Source organism: Equus caballus, chromosome 11, assembly GCF_041296265.1.
Source record: "Equus caballus isolate H_3958 breed thoroughbred chromosome 11, TB-T2T, whole genome shotgun sequence".
Lineage (NCBI taxonomy): Eukaryota > Metazoa > Chordata > Mammalia > Perissodactyla > Equidae > Equus > Equus caballus.
Window position 1 is genome coordinate 4,373,666 of NC_091694.1, and position 15,769 is coordinate 4,389,434.

Consider the following 15,769-nt stretch of genomic DNA (forward strand, 5'->3'; position numbering starts at 1 on the left):
CGGGGTTCTCGCTCCTCTGCCCCACCCATCCTTTGCCCCAGCCCTCCCGCCCCCTCCTCCAGGAAGCCCGGCCAGACGCCCGTCTGGTCCTCACTGCCCAGGACCCAGGCTTATTAGCACCCCCTGTCCTCTCCTCTCCATTCTACTCAAAACCCCCGGCCACAGCCCAGACCCTCTCCCTGCCTGGCCTGTCACTCTTTCCTCCTCTCTGGAGCTAAGCCTGGTATGGGGTCGAGACCCTCTCCACCACCACCACCAATTCTTCCAGGGCTGGGCCAGGCCCCAAGTCTGTGTGTCTTCAGATTTTCAGGCTCCAAGATGGTGTACAGACAGAAACGACGTTCCCAGAGTGATAGGCAGGGGGCAGAATTTAATCCGGTTCTTTCCCCGAAATGGTTCAGAGCCTCTGAACAGGGAAGGCTCTGTGTATGGGGGAGGGGGAGTGCGTCCTCCGGGGGCCACAGGCTGATTCGCAGCAGGGAGGAGTTCCAGACGCCATTTACTAGTGGCAGGTGAGGATTAATGAGGCGGTGCTGGCCAAGTGGGGCCCAGAGTCCTCCCAGGTGAGCTGGACAGCCATGGGATGAGTGGGTGGAGCCAGAGGCCTGGGCCACCGGGAGATGGGGTGCCACTCCAGGAAAGAGGGAGCAGGAGTTGGGGAGGGGGAGGTGGCCCTCAGTGGGTTGGTGCAGGTGGGGCTTTTCACAGTCTACCCCCACCCCCTCCCCAGACCCTCATGGTCTGCAAGCAGCTGAGGGGCAAGGACAGGGGCCCACACAGAGCCCCCTCCTTCCTATGACCTCGCCTTCCTTCTACAGCCCCCACCCCATCCTAAAATCCTCAAGCTAACACCTTGTGTGTTTGCTGAAGAACACCAGGGCTCCAAGAACCTGGGCTGGCAGACTTTTTCTTTATTCAAATAGAGCCCTTCTGTAGGGCGCAAGGACCATGGCTGTCCTGGGGGGACTCTGCAGAGCCTGCATCTTCTGGTCACAACCTTGAGGACAAACGAGTTGGGACTCCAGGTTAGGCAGACACCCCTCCCAACCACCCCCTCCCAAGGCCTCCAGGAATTTTATGGTGCCAGGTGTATCAGTGCCCTGGGCGGGAGGAGGGGTGTCAGGCTGAGTCACTCCACCAAATTAAGGAAGGGCAGTGAATCACCCGGAGGGCAAGCGCTGGCCCCTGGTCACATGGCGAGCGGGATCCACGCCTCAATACCTCATTTTATAGAAGGGGAAACTGAGGCTCAGAGAGGTGACATGGCTAACCCAGAAATGTGGCCTCTGGAGAAGACAGAAAGTGGGAGAAGGGGACCCAGAGGGGAGACAAGGAGAGTGCCAAGGAGAGACTCCCGGACAGTGCCCACGGAAGAGGCTGGCCAGGGGACAGGAAGAGAACCAGGAGGCAGCAGTGCCTTAGGAACTAAGGGAACGAAGTTCATGGGCAGAGGTGACCGCTGCCCAAGGCCGGACAGGTGGAGCACACAGAGCCCTGTGGTGCCCGGGGTCGGACAGCACAAAGGCCCTCATCACTTTAGAAAAAAATTTTTTTTTAAGTATTTTTCCTTTTTCTTCCCAAAGCCCCCCGGTACATAGTTGTATATTTTTTTTAACTGTGGGTCCTTCTAGTTGTGGTACGTGGGACACCGCCCCAGCATGGCCTGAAGAGTGGTGCTGTGTCCGCGCCCAGGATCTGAACCGGAGAAACCCTGGGCCGCTGAAGTGGAGCGCACTCAGCCACGGGGCCGGCCCCCAGCCCTGGTCACTTTACAAGTCAGTGAAGTGATGGTCCTGGAGAGGGGACCCCAGGAGGTCTGGCCCCTGCCTCTTGTCACCAGCTGGGGAGCACTGACCTGTGTGGTTCCCATGGAGGGCAGAAGCCCCTGATGGACCCTGGTCCCCGGGAGGCCTCATCCCCCGTCCCAGCACCCCTCCTCAGACCCATAAGGAACATGGGAGAGGCCACACAGAGGCCAGCTGGCTCCATTGCAGGGCGGCTCGGAGCACTGGTCAGGGTCAGAGAAAGCCAGGAATGGGCAAGCCCTCAGCAGGCACCTGGCACACAGTAGGCCCTTAATAAACTTTTGCAAGTCATGCACAAGCTATCTGGCCCTTTCTTTGCCCTGGCGGCAGCCCTGCCCTATAAACCCACTGCCCGCTGCTCTCCAGCCAGGGCCCCTGTGGTCCAGGCAGGCCGTCAGCAGTTCTCACTCCTCCACACATCCAGCACCCATGTCCTACCTGGGCATCAGGGTCCAGCCTAGCATCGAGGCGGTGACAGCTGCAATGGAGGCAAGGCTGCCAGCCAGCACGATGGTGGGTACCTGGGGTAGCTGTCCTGTGAGGGGGTGGGGGCTGCTGGGCTGGGCTTCCTTTGGGGCCAGGGGAGGCCTGGCTGCTGCACAACGCCCATCCCTGCTCTTGGCAGTGGCCGGGCGGAGGTCTTCCACTTCCCACTGCCCTACCCAGAAGGGCCAGCTGCCCCCGGGAAGCTGAGGGGCCCTCTCACCTGGCGGCAGGAGCCTGAGGGGGCTGAACTGGACACCGTGGTCATTTTCAGCTTGGCACCAGAACCAGCTCGACGTCTGATTCAGTGAGAGGGAGAAGTTGGCAGGGCGCCCATCGTTGTGGCTCTCCTTTGTGTAGAGGAGCCCATCCTTTCTGAGCAGGCTGTAGGTGATGGGTGGGCTGCCCAAGGCCGCCCCGCAGGAAATCTCTACCCTGGGTCCTGATCCTCTGTCCAGTGGAGTGAAGATAGCCTGCAGCTGGGCCACGGGATCTGGCAGGGTGGGAGAGGGTGGCACAGGTATGGCTGGGAGACTTTAACACCCTCCCCCCAGCAAGTTCCCTTGTTACAAAATGCCTAATGAGCCTGGAGGCCTAACTGTGACTGCCACCTCCTCCAGGCAGCCTTCTGAATTACTCTCTCTGCCTTGTGTCTGAGCTTCTACCCTACTTGCAGTATATACCACACAGTTTCACATTTGTTTTTACTCTCTTGTGGTATATTCTGGGTTGCCAGACTTAGCAAATAAAAATACAGGAACTCTAGTTAAATATAAATTTCAGATAAACGATGAATAATCTTTTAGTATGAATATGTCCTATGCCAAATTTAGCTGGCAACCCGTTTTACATTCTTTCAGTCTTGGCTCTTTTACTGAATTACATGCTCCTTGTGGACAAGAACTGTCACTTAGAAGATTCTAGATTCTAGAATCCTCCAGGGCCTTCAACCTAATGCTCCAAAGAGCTTTACTGAGGAGTAACACCCACCACCTACAAAAAGCTCCCAGCGATCCTTTCTGCTTGCCTGGGGGAGGTACTATTGTTATCTTTGTTTTTTTTTTTTCTTTTGGTGAGGAAGACTGTCCCTGAGCTAATATCCATGCCAGTCTTCCTCGATTTTGTATGTGGGATGCCCCCAAGCGTGGCTTGATGAGCGGTGTGTAGGTCCGCACCCAGGATCAGGACCGCAAACCCGGGGCCGCTGCAGCAGAGCGCCTGAACTTTACCACGCCACCGGGCCAGCCCCGATATTGTCTCTGTTCTGCAGATGAAGCAGTGGAGGCCCAGAGAGGTTGGACGACTTGTAAGTGTCGAGCCCCCACAGCCTGTGAGCGTGGAGATTTGAACCCACGACCGGGAGTGCTCCAGCAGAGCCAGGACTCTCCGCCCCAGGGCTGCCTTCTCCGGGTGCAGGTCCAGGGGGTCAGAGTCCGCCAGTGGTCAGGCAGCTGTCCCTGGACCCCCTCCATGCCTTCCGCCAGGAGGACGCCTGAGTTCCAAGCAGGATAGAAATGGGAAGAGCGCAGGCTTTGGAGCTGGAGGGAGCGGCGTTTGAAACCAGCCTTTGTCACTTGCGAGCTGGGGGGCCTGGGCACCGTCTTCACCCCCAAGAGCTTTAGCTTCCACCTCTATAGGCCGAGAACCAGGAACCCCCAGCCCTGAGTGCTGAGAAGGTTAAATAAGATAAAGCACAAAAGAGCTACTTCATCAGCAGGACTTCTGAGCTCTACAAATGGGGCCCAGGCCATTGTCACTTCTGCCAGGGGACAGTGTCCTGGAGGCCCAGCCAGGAACTACATCTGACCCGAGACCGGGCCCTAAGGGACTGACAGTGGCCCTTGGAGGCGGGCAGCCTGTCCTGTCCCCACCCTCCTGCCTTCATCCCTCTCGCCCCAGTCCTCACGATTCCCACCCCTAGGAGCTTCTGTTTTTCTTCCAGACCCTGCACCCCACATGCCCCCACCCCTGCCCCCTGAGCGCTCAGTGCTCCCAGTACATCTGCAGCTTGGCGCTGTCCACGCTCGTGACCCCAGTGGCAGCCGCCCGGCAGGAGTAGGTGAGCAGGTCTGGCCTGGACTTGAGTATGATGTTGAGGCTGAAGGGGACGGGCTCAAGGGTGTCCACCTCCTTCTTGGCGACCTCAATGTCCTTGCTCCCCAAGAGGGAGTAGGGGATGGGCGGGGCCGTCTGGGGTGAGTGGCAGGTTATGACAACTCTGCGGCGTCTGGGGAAAACCTCCAGGACTTGGTAGCAATGGAGACTTCAGGGATGGTTTCTGGGAGGCGAGACGGTCCGGGGAGGAAGAAGGAAACCAACATTTATCAAGCACCTTAAGAAAATGCTGGTTTGGCAGGTCCTCAGTAAGTTAAAGAATTCCCATATGACCCCACAATTCCACCCCTGGATATACACCAAAGGAATTGAAAACCAGGGTTCTAACAGGTTCACATGCACGCATGTTCACAGTAGCACCGTTCAGAATCACCGAAAGGTGGAAACAGCCCACACGTCCATCAACGGATGAATGGATAAAGAAAATATGGTCTATCCACACAACGGAATATTATACAGCCATAAAAAGGCATGAAGTACTGATACCTACTGATAGTGTCCTTGCTGCAAGAGAGACGAACCTTGAAACATGATGCTACGTGAACCACACAAAAGGCAACATAGTGTATGATTCCATTCCTCTGACACCCAGAATAGGAAGATCCCCAGAGACAGACAGCAGATTGGTGCTTCACAGGGGCTTGGTGGAGGGGATGGGGAGTGACTTCTTAATAGGGATGGGGTTTCCTTTTGGGGTGATGAAAATGTTGTGGAAGGAAACAGAGGTAGTGGTTGTACAGCATTGTAAATTTACTAAATGCTACCAAATTATCACTTTAAAATGGTTAATTTGGTGCTATGTGAATTTCACCTGAACCAAAAAAAAAAAAAAAAAAAAAGGCAGCAGCTCCTGGAAAAAGTTCTGCCTCCTGGGTTCAGGCTCTTTCTGCCCGGAATCTTTTCCTAGCACACAGCGCCCAGAGGACTCCTCCCTAGACCCAGATCAAAACCCACTCTCCGGGCGCGCCCAGAGGCGTTCCTCCATCTACGGCGGCTCTCTGCTTGGAAGGAAGCTTTCTCCTTTGCAGGCAGATCCTGGAGTCGATTTTGACGCAGAAGACATCTCTAAGGTCTTCCTGTGGGGCCTTGTGCTGCCCACACTGAGGGGGTCTGAAGGGGTTGGGATTAAACAGCGCTGCCTTCTGAATGGGGGTTGGGGGGAGGGGGTTGTATTATTAATGCTGGTGACCTACCTGCATTTTCTTTTTTTTTTTTTTAAGATTTTATTTTTTTCGTTTTTCTCCCCAAAGCCTCCCAGTACTTAGTTGTATATTTTTAGTTGTGGGTCCTTCTAGTTGTGGCATGTGGGACACCGCCTCGGCATGGCCTGATGAGCGGTGCCGTGTCCGCGCCCAGCATCCGAACCGGCGAAACCCTGGGCTGTGGAAGAGGAGCACGTGAACTTAACCACTCGGCCACGGGGTTGGCCCCTGCATTTTCAAGACTAGTGTGTAGGGGTCGTACTTGGGGGGCAAGTGGAGAGAAGGGTCTAAATATCTAAATCTAAGTGCCACATCCCTCAGACATCGCCCTGGCCCTGCTGCCATGCTGACTCTGGAAACCGCACTGCAATCAGAAAACTGCTCATTGAGGGGCCAGCCAGGTGGCACAGCGGTTAAGTTCACAAACTCCACTTTGGCGGCCCGGGCTTCACTGGTTCAGATCCCGGGTGTGGACATGGCACCGCTTGGCAAGCCATGCTGTGGTAGGCGTCCCACATATAAAGTAGAGGAGGATGGGCACGGATGTTAGCTCAGGGACAATATTCCTCAAAAAAATAAAAAAAAGAAAAGAAAGAAATTAAAAAAAAAAAAAACAACCTACTTACTGAGCAGAGAACTGGGACAAACTAGAACGTGATGTTCTTCCGAGGCGTTTTCTAGGAGCCCTAAAGTTTCTGACCACTAAGCGTATTTCTTTCTAGACCAGTACTTCTCCAGCAGGAATGATTTTGCCTCCAGGGGGCCTTTGTGTCTGGAGACATTTTTGGTTGTCTTGAATGGGGGGTGCTCCTGGCATCTAGTAGGGGAGAGGCCAGGGATGTCGCTAAACATCCCGCAATGCACAGGACCGCCCCACAGCAGAGAATGAGCCAGCCCCAATGTCAGCAGCCTTGAGGCTGAGAAGCTGTGGTCTAGACAGCCAGCAGCAGCAGCTCGTGGAATCAGGATTCTTCCCCTGCCCAGGGCTGCACAGACACCGGCAAACGTTTTCTCATCCGTGCCTCTTGCTAAACATCATGAGAACCCCCATTTTTCTAACACTTTCTTTCAAACAGGCTTTCATGCAAATGATTTGAAGTGAAGCTATATTGAGAGTTCAGTCTACTCTCTGGGCACCGTTTTGCAAACTGCTGCCAATAATTTCGTCAGGGCAACCCTGGGGCCAAAGGGCCAACTCCTCACAGCCAGAGGACGTTCCTGGGGCCGGAATCTGGCTCCACAGGGGGATGCAGGGGCCCAGGGCTGAAGTGTCGTGACACTTTTCTTTTTTGTGTGTATGAGGAAGATTTGCTCTGAACTAACACCTGTTACCAATCTTCCTCTTTTTTTTCGCTTGAGGAAGATTAGCCCTGAGCTAAAATCTGCACCAATCCTCCTCTGTTTTGCATCTGGGTTGCCACCACAACATGGCTTGACGAGTGGTGCAGGTCTGTGCCTGGGATCTGAACCCCAAAACCCTGGAACCCCTGAACTCCGACCACTGACACGGAGCACGCCAGACTTAACCACTACACCACATGAGGGTCCGGCCCCTCGTGACACTTTTCTTTTTGCTCTTTTCTTGGAGGGAAATGCCCTTGACTTATAAAAGTAGAAGGAAAAAGCCCGCCCTCATTTCCATTTCGAGCGCCCATAATAGAAGCTTGATTTACATAAGTTCACAGATGGAGCCGTATATTCAGTCGCTGTGCAGTGGGGCAGGCACTTTTTATTCTAACAAGACTCGTGTGGGCATTTTTCTTTTGCTCATTTAGTTTGTGAGTCTGGCCCATCAGTAATGTGGCCTGTCATTTAATTAAAAATTCATCAGCTTTGTCAGAACACTAGATGGATGGGATGGCACACTTAGAATTGGATGAAGTGATGACAAGGCCACCCTCGGGGCTGGAAGTGGAGGCAAGCAGCAGCCCGGCGGAGCGGGTGGCCTGGCAGAGCCTCCTGCTGCTGTTAGAGAAGGAGCCACCTGGGGCTTGTGCCGGGCCGGACAGTGAGCTGCGCCCGGTGCGGCTCAGAGGCCCTTCAGGCTCGCCTCTGCTTTCTCCAGACTTGTCTCTGTGATAACCGGAACCCTGGAGAGTTGAGTCCCAACCCTAGAGATCCAGTTCGTTAGGCCTGAGGTGGGGCCCGGGGATCTGATCTGAACAAGCAGCCCACCTGTTGAGGGTTGAATTGTGTCCTCCGAAAAGATATTTCAAGTCCTCAACCCCAGTACCTGGGAATGGGAACTTATTTGCAAAAAGCCTTTAGAGATGTGAGATGTACTGCAATTAACTCACACTGGGTTAGGGTGGGCCCTAATGAGAGAAGAGACACAGACACAGACACACAGGGAGAAGGCCACGTGAAGGTGGGGCAGTCAGGAGCGATGCTGTCACTAGTCACAGAACGCCCAGGATTGCCAGCAGCCGCCCGAAGCCAGGAGAGAGGCCTGGGCCGGGTTCTCCCTCAGGGCCTCCGGAGGGAACCAGCCCTGCCCACACCTTGATGTCAGCCTTCTGGCCTCCAGAAGTGGGAGAGAATACGTTTCTCCCTCCCGGTTTAAACCACCTGGTCTGTGGCACTTTGTTCCGCAGCCGCAGGAAGCTGATCTAGCACCCCTCCAAGGGACTTAGGAAACGATCCGGAACCTCACCCAGAAACACCGACAGGGTTTAGGAGTAATGGAGCCCAACCCGCCCCGGCTCCTGACCCTCTCCAGGGAGCACACGCTAGTCTGAATCTCCCTTCAACCAGATCCTCTCCCCCACTCAATGAGAACACCGCCATCTGCTCATGACAGCCCCACAGGAGGCCCAGGCTCCCAGGTCACCCTCGTCTTCCTGCCCCACCCATTACAGGGCTCTGCAGCCCCCCTTCACATGCCGCCTCCCAACATTCCCAATACTGAAATCCTCCCCCTGCGCCCTCTGGGACGCGGGATCGGTGGGCAGCCCACATCCTTATGACCCTCAGCTCTCCTCCGACACCTGTCTACTCCTGATGGAACCAGCCTCCCTTCCCCAGGGCAGGACCTGCACCAGCAGGATCCCCACGGCCTTCCTGCACCGGCCTGGGACGCCGGGGCGACATCCCCTTAATATTTCTGGATCATTCTCCCTCCTTCCTCCCTAAACACCAGCCTTGAGCTTCCTGTCTTCAGACATATTCCACCCTGCCCCTCTGGGTTGCAAGGGCTTAGAACTGCCCATCATTCCTTGACGATTCTTGCCCCTCTTTCCTACTATTCTTGATACCACACTTGCCATAATTCTTGGCGATTTCAAAATACGCAGAGATCGTCTTTCTGTTATCCTGGCTCTTCAACGTCTTGACTTCCAATGTCTTGTGCCCAACTTCTCACTTCCATCCAAGTCGTTTCGGCTGCATCATATTCCGTTGTAAGGCCACGCTTTCTTCAGCCAACCCTTCCAGTTGCTTAGAGTCACCTTCTGATGCTCTTTCTTTCCCACCCCATCCCATCCATCAGCAAATGCTGTTGGCCTGACCTTCCGAATTTCTTGACCACTTCTCCTGCCCTTTCTGGCTGCCACCCAGTCCCTCCTCTGGATCCCGGGATCAGGCTACTGGCTCTCTCGGATTCAGCCCTTGATCCCCAGCCCATCTCTTCTAACACAGCAGCCAAAAGGACCCCATGAAGGGTAAATCGGATCACGTCTTCTGCTGCAAGCGTTCCCATAGCTGCACCCCCAGGCCCTCCCTACTCGGCCCTCTCCCACCCCTGACCTCACCCAACACCCCTCCCCCTTGCTTCCTGGGCTCTGGCCACGCAGGCCCTTGTCCAGGCATGTCCTGCTCTACCAGCTTCTCATGTCCTTGCTTGGGTGTCTCCTTCTCAGTGAGGACTTCCCAGTAAATGCTGCCTTCCCTCCCCACCCCCACCAGGTATTCCCTTGCCCTCTTCCCTGCTCACTTTTCTCTAGCACATTCTAGCACACTGCAGAATTTGCTCCTTTTATTGTCAGCTCTGCCCCCAGCCCCACTAGAATGTAAGCTGCGTGAGAGTAGGATCTTTGGTTTGTGGCTGCACCTTGTGTACCATCCTGGGGCCCAGAGGCGTGCCGGGCACCCAACAGACGCTCAGGCAGTATTTTAGAATGAATGCATGACTTATCAATTGGTCTCTTAGGAGTTTAGTTAGCAGGCCTTGCTCTGCCAGAGTTTGAGCAGAAGTTGGCAGTGGGAGGAGGGGGTCGGCCCTGCCCTGGTACTTCCCGGAGACTCAGATGCGCTGCTCTCTCCTTTTAGAAGAAACCCCAGGATGTGTTTGTTTTTAAAGCAAATGAGGAAATGATAGTTCAGCCTGTGCGGCATTCAAGTGAGACCCGCCCTTCAGTGGAATAGCGGTGATGCCAGCTCTGCAACCAACCCCGTGACTGGGGAAGGTACCAAGACTGCCCGGGGGGAGACCCCGCACCCCCATCCCCACCCTGAGTGGAGACCACTTTGACACCCCCTTTAAGGGTCACAGGGCAAGAAATGGGGGCAGGAGAAGGGAGGGGAGCAGAAAAGTGGAGGAGCGAGGTTGAGGGGAGCAGGCTGGGCCAGTGTCCCCTGCCCCCCACTCTGTACCACCCGGACGGACGACTGGCGGCCCCTGACCTCTCCTGCTGCCTCTGAGAGTAGAGAGTAGGGCAGCCTGTGTCTGCGGGACCTCTAGGGGAGCCCGGACTTCCCCATTCTCTCACTGCCCTCCTTCAGGCCAAGCGCCCCACCAGCATGCCACCCGCCCTCTCTGGGGTCACACCCACCCCGCAGATCAGGCACCTGTGGTAGAGCAATAGGGATACGCCCTTTGTCCCCACCACTCCCCCAACAGCCCAAGGGGAAGCCAAGCGCTCTCCCTGCCCCACGTCCCCTGGAGGTCCCACCTGGCCGGCTCAGCCTGCTTCTCGCCACTCCCCCAGGGCCCTGCAGGGGCCGAGGCCAGGCGCCAGTTTCCAGCTGTCCACCAGCAAACACCCCGACTCCATCAGCAACCCCCTGCCAGCCAAGGCACCCACCGGAGCTGGGGGCCCTTCTCCCTCCAGTGTGCTGGGCTACTCACCTCCCTCAGGGTCCACGGAGAAACTGCTGGTGACTGTGAGAGAAGGGAGGGTGGTAAGGAGCGGGCCCAGGAAGGGGGGAGGCTGGAGAAATCTCCTACTGAGGCCAGAAGGAAGGCCTAGGACTCAGCAAGTGTCTTCACTCACAAAAGCTCTTTCAAGGGGCCGGCCCCATGGCAAAGTGGTTAAGTTCACCCGCTCTGCTTCGGCGGCCCAGGGTTTTGCCGGCCTGGATCCCGGGCATGGACATGGCATCGCTCATCAGGCCATGCTGAGGCGGTGTCCCACATGCCACAACTAGAAGGACCCACAACTAAAAATATACAACCGTGTACTGGGGGCATTTGGGGAGAAAAAGCAGGAAAAAAAAAAAAGAACATTGGCAACAGTTGTTAGCTCAGGTGCCGATCTTTAAAAAAAAAAATCCTTTTGAGCCCACAACTTTTAGTATCATCAGCCCATTTTTGCAGATGAATAAATTAGTGGGCCCAGAATTGTGAAGCAAAAACTGGGCCACATGTGCAGTAAGGGGCTGGTCTGAGACTCAAACCCAGGTCTTTCCCTCTCTGCCCTGTGCTTTCGGAGGTGCCCATGCCTCAGGTCCCACTTCTCCTGTGCTCCCTAGCACCCCTGTCCCCTGAGCCTGCCTCCGCGAGGCTCTGGCAGCAGCCCCCTCCCACGATGCCCCCAGTGGGCTCACCTAGAGCAGCCAAGCAGAGGAGCAGAAGGAGCCTCATGGTTCTGCCAGTGTGGGGCCCTCTGCCTGGACTCAGAAGGGCATCCTGGGTGCTCCCTGGGTGGTGCCTGCAGTGGAGAGGTAACCTGGAGGCCACAGCACCCCAGGGCGGGACCCAGAACAGCAAACCCCTCCCACACCCCCAGGGAATTAGGAGGCGTCTGGGGCTTGGAGCCAAACCAGGGCTCACACTCAGCTGCCACTGCTGAGCTGTAGGACCCCGGGCTTGCTCGGTTGGTATATGTCCACGTCCTAACCCCGGAATATGTGAGGTTGCCCGACGGGGGGAATTGAGCTTGCCGATCTGCTGATTTGGAGATGAAGGGATCATCCTGGATTATCGGGGTGAGCCTGATGTAATCACGAGGGTCCTTCTGCAGCTCCCCTGGGAGGCTGACTTACGGGCGGGAGAACTGGTGGGCTGGACCCCTGTCAGAGAAGCAGGAGGGGAGGCGGCTTCCGCCCATCTCACCCTGGTTCATTCGTGACCACGTGCTGGGCATCTGCTAGGTGGCCGACGCTGGGCTCAGCCCCCAAAGGAAACCTCAGACTGGAAGAGGCCCCTGGTCACCCAGGAATGTGACTGGTTTGGCAAGTGCTGTGTAAATCCTGCCCTGAAGCTCAGAGGGCAGAGGAGCCCTTCCTCATGCCCCACAGACAGGGGGTCATTCCCCAGGGACCTGGACCCAACGCCAGCTGGACCAAGAGGAGGCCAAGCCACCTCACAGATGGAGCCTGGCCTCGTCAGCAGCCTGTAGCAGAGGTCCTTGGATCTGGAGAGAAGGGTGGAGGTGAGCAGGGCCTCTCGGAACAGGAAAATCCCCCAGTGCTCTGAGGCCAGACCAGGGCTGGACCCTCAGCGTTGGGGGCTCCAGCAGCCTGGAGCACAGAGACAACAGACGGAGCAGGTGAGGGGGGACCAGGACCAGCCAGCCCCTTTCTGGCCAAGTCCACTCAGTCTGTGCAGGGAAAACTCGTTTGGCTGCCTTCCCCAGGGAAGGTGTCCCACCCGCAGGGAATCATTTGTTTCCACTGAGGGCTGCTGTCCCCTTCAGAGCCTGGCAGGTGAGCCACATGCCCACCCCTGGCACGGTCCAGGAGTGGGCATCTCACCCAAGGAAGGCCAATTACAGTCCTGTCCTGGGGGTCCCCTTGGTCCTTCTGGGGGCACCTGCTGTGTTGGCTACCTCAGTGGTCCCCTTTCTCCTGGGTGGGCAAGAGGCAGCATCTGTCACTTGCCACCCACAGTCCTGACTCGGACCCCTGGGGCTGTGCCCTCTGGACCCACCTACCTCTCTGCATTTGGGAAGCGGAAGCATTTTCTTAGTTTCCTAGCAAAATTCCCTTCCAAAAAGTCAGCTTTCACTTCTGCTGAAGGAGGCCCGGGGGAGGAATTGAGGATTGAAGGGGACAGAGGGGTCACCGGGGAGGCGGGCTGGCTGCCAGGGTCTCAGCTGCTGGCACCCTGTTGCCTGAAGGCCCAGAAGCTCGCCCATTTTCCTCCGCTGTGCTCAGGGGACCGGACTCACGAGAAGCCTCCTGTTAGTCTCGGTGTTTGTGGGGAGCCAGAGTAAGAGGAGCGGCGGGCGGACTCGAGGGACATTTCCCCAGGCCTTGGGGGGGCCGGGGGGCATCTTTCCTGCCCCGGCCCGGGCACCCCTCGCTGTGTGCCCATTAGACTGAGGTGTCATTTCTGGAGGGGGCTTGTTCTCTGAGATGTCCTGTCTCTCCTCTCCACAGGCTTCAGGTAGGACAAGACTGACTAGGACACACCAGGTCACTCCAGGCCACCTCGACTCAGTGGAGCTGGGGCGTCCTCAGAGCTCTCCAGTCACCCTCTGTGGACTGATGCTCTGGGAATTTTGCCTACAGAGGGCCAGTCTCCTCCATGTAAATGGCCTTACCGGCATCTGCTTGTTTCCCTCATGTCATGTTCCTGGGAGGGTCCCACCTGGTGGGAGTCTGGGCTGGGTTTTCTGGGCCCACGTGGCTGTGAGGTTCTGAAGCTGGGAGCCCTCTCAGGGCCCGGCAGGGCAAATCCAGGGACCCCGGAGACTGATGGGGACTCCTGCCCTCCTCGCTCTGCAGTGGGCTCGTGCACCTGGAGAGCCCTCACTCCAGTTATCGCAATAACCCCCCAGGTGTCCCCCTGTCTCAGGGCGGCTTCTTCACTGCTGGCAGAGCGGGCTCCTCATTTCACAGTCCCCTGGCTCCCCATCACCCACAAAAAATCATCCAAGCCCCTGGCATGTGCCATCGGTGGGCTGGTTCCGTCGTCACTCCAACCATCCTCGCGTGCCCCGCAGCCCCGTCTAGAGGCCCCGATTCCCAGTTTCCCCGGCCCAGCTCCACACGGGCCCATCTCCACACCTTTGCGCAGGCTGTTCCCTCTGCCTTTGTCTCCTGTCTGGATCCTCCCTTCCTCCAAGGCCCCAGGAAACCCGCCTGCCAAAGGGGATGGCTCACTTCTGAGCCGCTGGGTGGTTTGCGGGGCAGTCAGGGCCCCGGGGAGCCCGGGGTCCACTTCCCATCTCTCCCACGTTGCTCCTTCAGGCCGCCGACCACATTGTAGGAAGACCTGGACTCCTAGGATGGGCAAGGTGCCCTTCCATCACTTTATAAGTAATTACTCATTTAATCCTCACAACCACTCAGCGGAGGGTGGCGCCACCCCCGTGTTTGGCCCCTTGTAACCGGAGGCCCGGAGTTTGATTTCCGAGGTCTCACAGCTCGACTCCTCCCTCCCAGCTCCTCGGAGCCTGGTGTTGCAGCTGTTGGCTCTCAGTAAACATTCCCTGAGGGCATGGGAAGGTGGCAAGGAAAGAGCCTTGAGGTTGCAGCACAGCCTTCTCCCACCTTGGTGGCCTCAGCATCACCCTGGGTCCATTAAACACATCACTGGCCCCGACCTGAGAGTTCCTGACTCAGGAGGCGGGGCCCGAGAACCGGCATGTCCAACAAGTTCCCAGGTGAGGCTGATGCCGATTGGCCCTAAGCTGCCGATTAACAACGTGTGTTACTGTCATGTGGGCCAGGCTGGTGGCCCTCCCCAGACTCACGCAGCACAGAGCTTCGAGTGTGTCCCTTGTAGCCCGAGAACTGGGCCTCGCACTTGTTGACACACTGGTGGGTCATGTGATGCTGGCTGAGTGGGAGAGCACAGCAACCGGACGAGCTGAACTTGCCAAGCCTTTAATGGCCATGTGAAGCCCAGACCTGAGGGCACCAGGCCAGAGCAGCCCGGACGCTTGTCTGGCCAGGAATCCAGCCAGGCGCTGGGCCCCCGGGGGAAGCAGAGGCTTTTCAAGCACGTCCTGGGGTTTCTCCTGACCTTCCCTCCTGACAGTGCTTGAGGCCAGCAGTTCTCAACCCTGACTGCCAGCCAGAGTCACCTGGGAGCTTTAGAAAGTCCTGAAACCTGGCTGCGGGCTGCCCCCGGATCCCTCGCCTCAGTGTCGCTGGCACAGGGCCAGCTTCTGAGGGCTTCTCGGCTGTTCTCCAGGCTGACAACTGTGGACGGAGGCTCTGCAGCCTCGAGGCCCAAGGCTTGGGAAGCTGGGACAGGGCCCTGGGTGGCATCCAGCCCTGCCTGCCTGGCCTATTGGCTCTGTCACCAGACCCCCTGCCCCCAGGCCCACACTCCCTATCTCACAATGCAGGTCTGTACATGCCTAGCGGTCCTGGTCTGTACGTGCCTAGCGGTCCTGGCGTGTCACCTTTGCCCCCACTGTTCCTAAAGGTCAGCTCAATCTGGGATGGGACACAGAGCAGGGTGGGAGAGCAGGTTCTGCAGACGGCGTGGCTAAGGGCCTCTGTTCTGCTCTCCTGAGGCCTCTTGTTGATGTGCGGTTCCTGGGTTAGAATATGGGACCACAAGGAATCCTGCCAGGGAGAGGCTGACCACCGACCCCCTGTTCCTCAGACTCAAGTCAGCCCTGTGACAAGAGGCTTTCACGTAGTGAGGTATATGGGGGGACTGTTCGGTTCCAAACTGATGCGGCTTGAACTAAAGAAGCCTGACTTACGCCCTGTCCAACACACACTGTACCTCTGCTCTAACCATTAAAGTGAAGAACGCACTCTCTTGAGATGGGAATGTGTGCATCCCCTCCCATATTAGTCCCTTTCCCAGCATCAAGGTGGCGCTGACCTGCTCATTTGCAACTGAATACCTCTCTGAACTTTGATGAATAGTATCCTGGGTGTGTTTAATGTATGTTCTTTGTTCTAAAAAAGGTATTAGACAGTCCTGGAAACCATGCTTCTCTGGAACGCTTTCTTCCTTTCTGGAAAAGACCTCCCCGGGTTATAATCCTCACGTTGGCTGGAGTAGAACTCGCCGCCTTTTTTTGAGGAAGATTAGCC

General features: G+C 56.8%; 1 protein-coding gene and 1 long non-coding RNA gene across 2 annotated transcripts; one reads left to right on the forward strand and one right to left on the reverse strand.

Annotated features, from left to right (window-relative positions):
- Positions 1-442: 442 nt before the first annotated feature.
- On the forward strand, positions 443-2,093 carry LOC111775578 (uncharacterized). Its single transcript, XR_002811303.2, has 3 exons — positions 443-563; positions 924-1,025; positions 1,632-2,093. It is a non-coding gene; the product is annotated as an uncharacterized lncRNA (long non-coding RNA).
- C11H17orf99 (chromosome 11 C17orf99 homolog) lies at positions 892-11,863 on the reverse strand. The gene is made up of 5 exons (XM_005597102.4): positions 11,369-11,863; positions 10,671-10,703; positions 2,512-2,781; positions 2,244-2,340; positions 892-997 (listed from the first exon to the last, which is right to left on the reverse strand). Exons 1-5 carry the CDS (start codon positions 11,733-11,735, stop codon positions 991-993), a joined length of 774 nt encoding a protein of 257 aa, XP_005597159.1. The 5' UTR covers positions 11,736-11,863; the 3' UTR covers positions 892-990.
- Between the last annotated feature and the right edge of the window lie 3,906 nt (positions 11,864-15,769).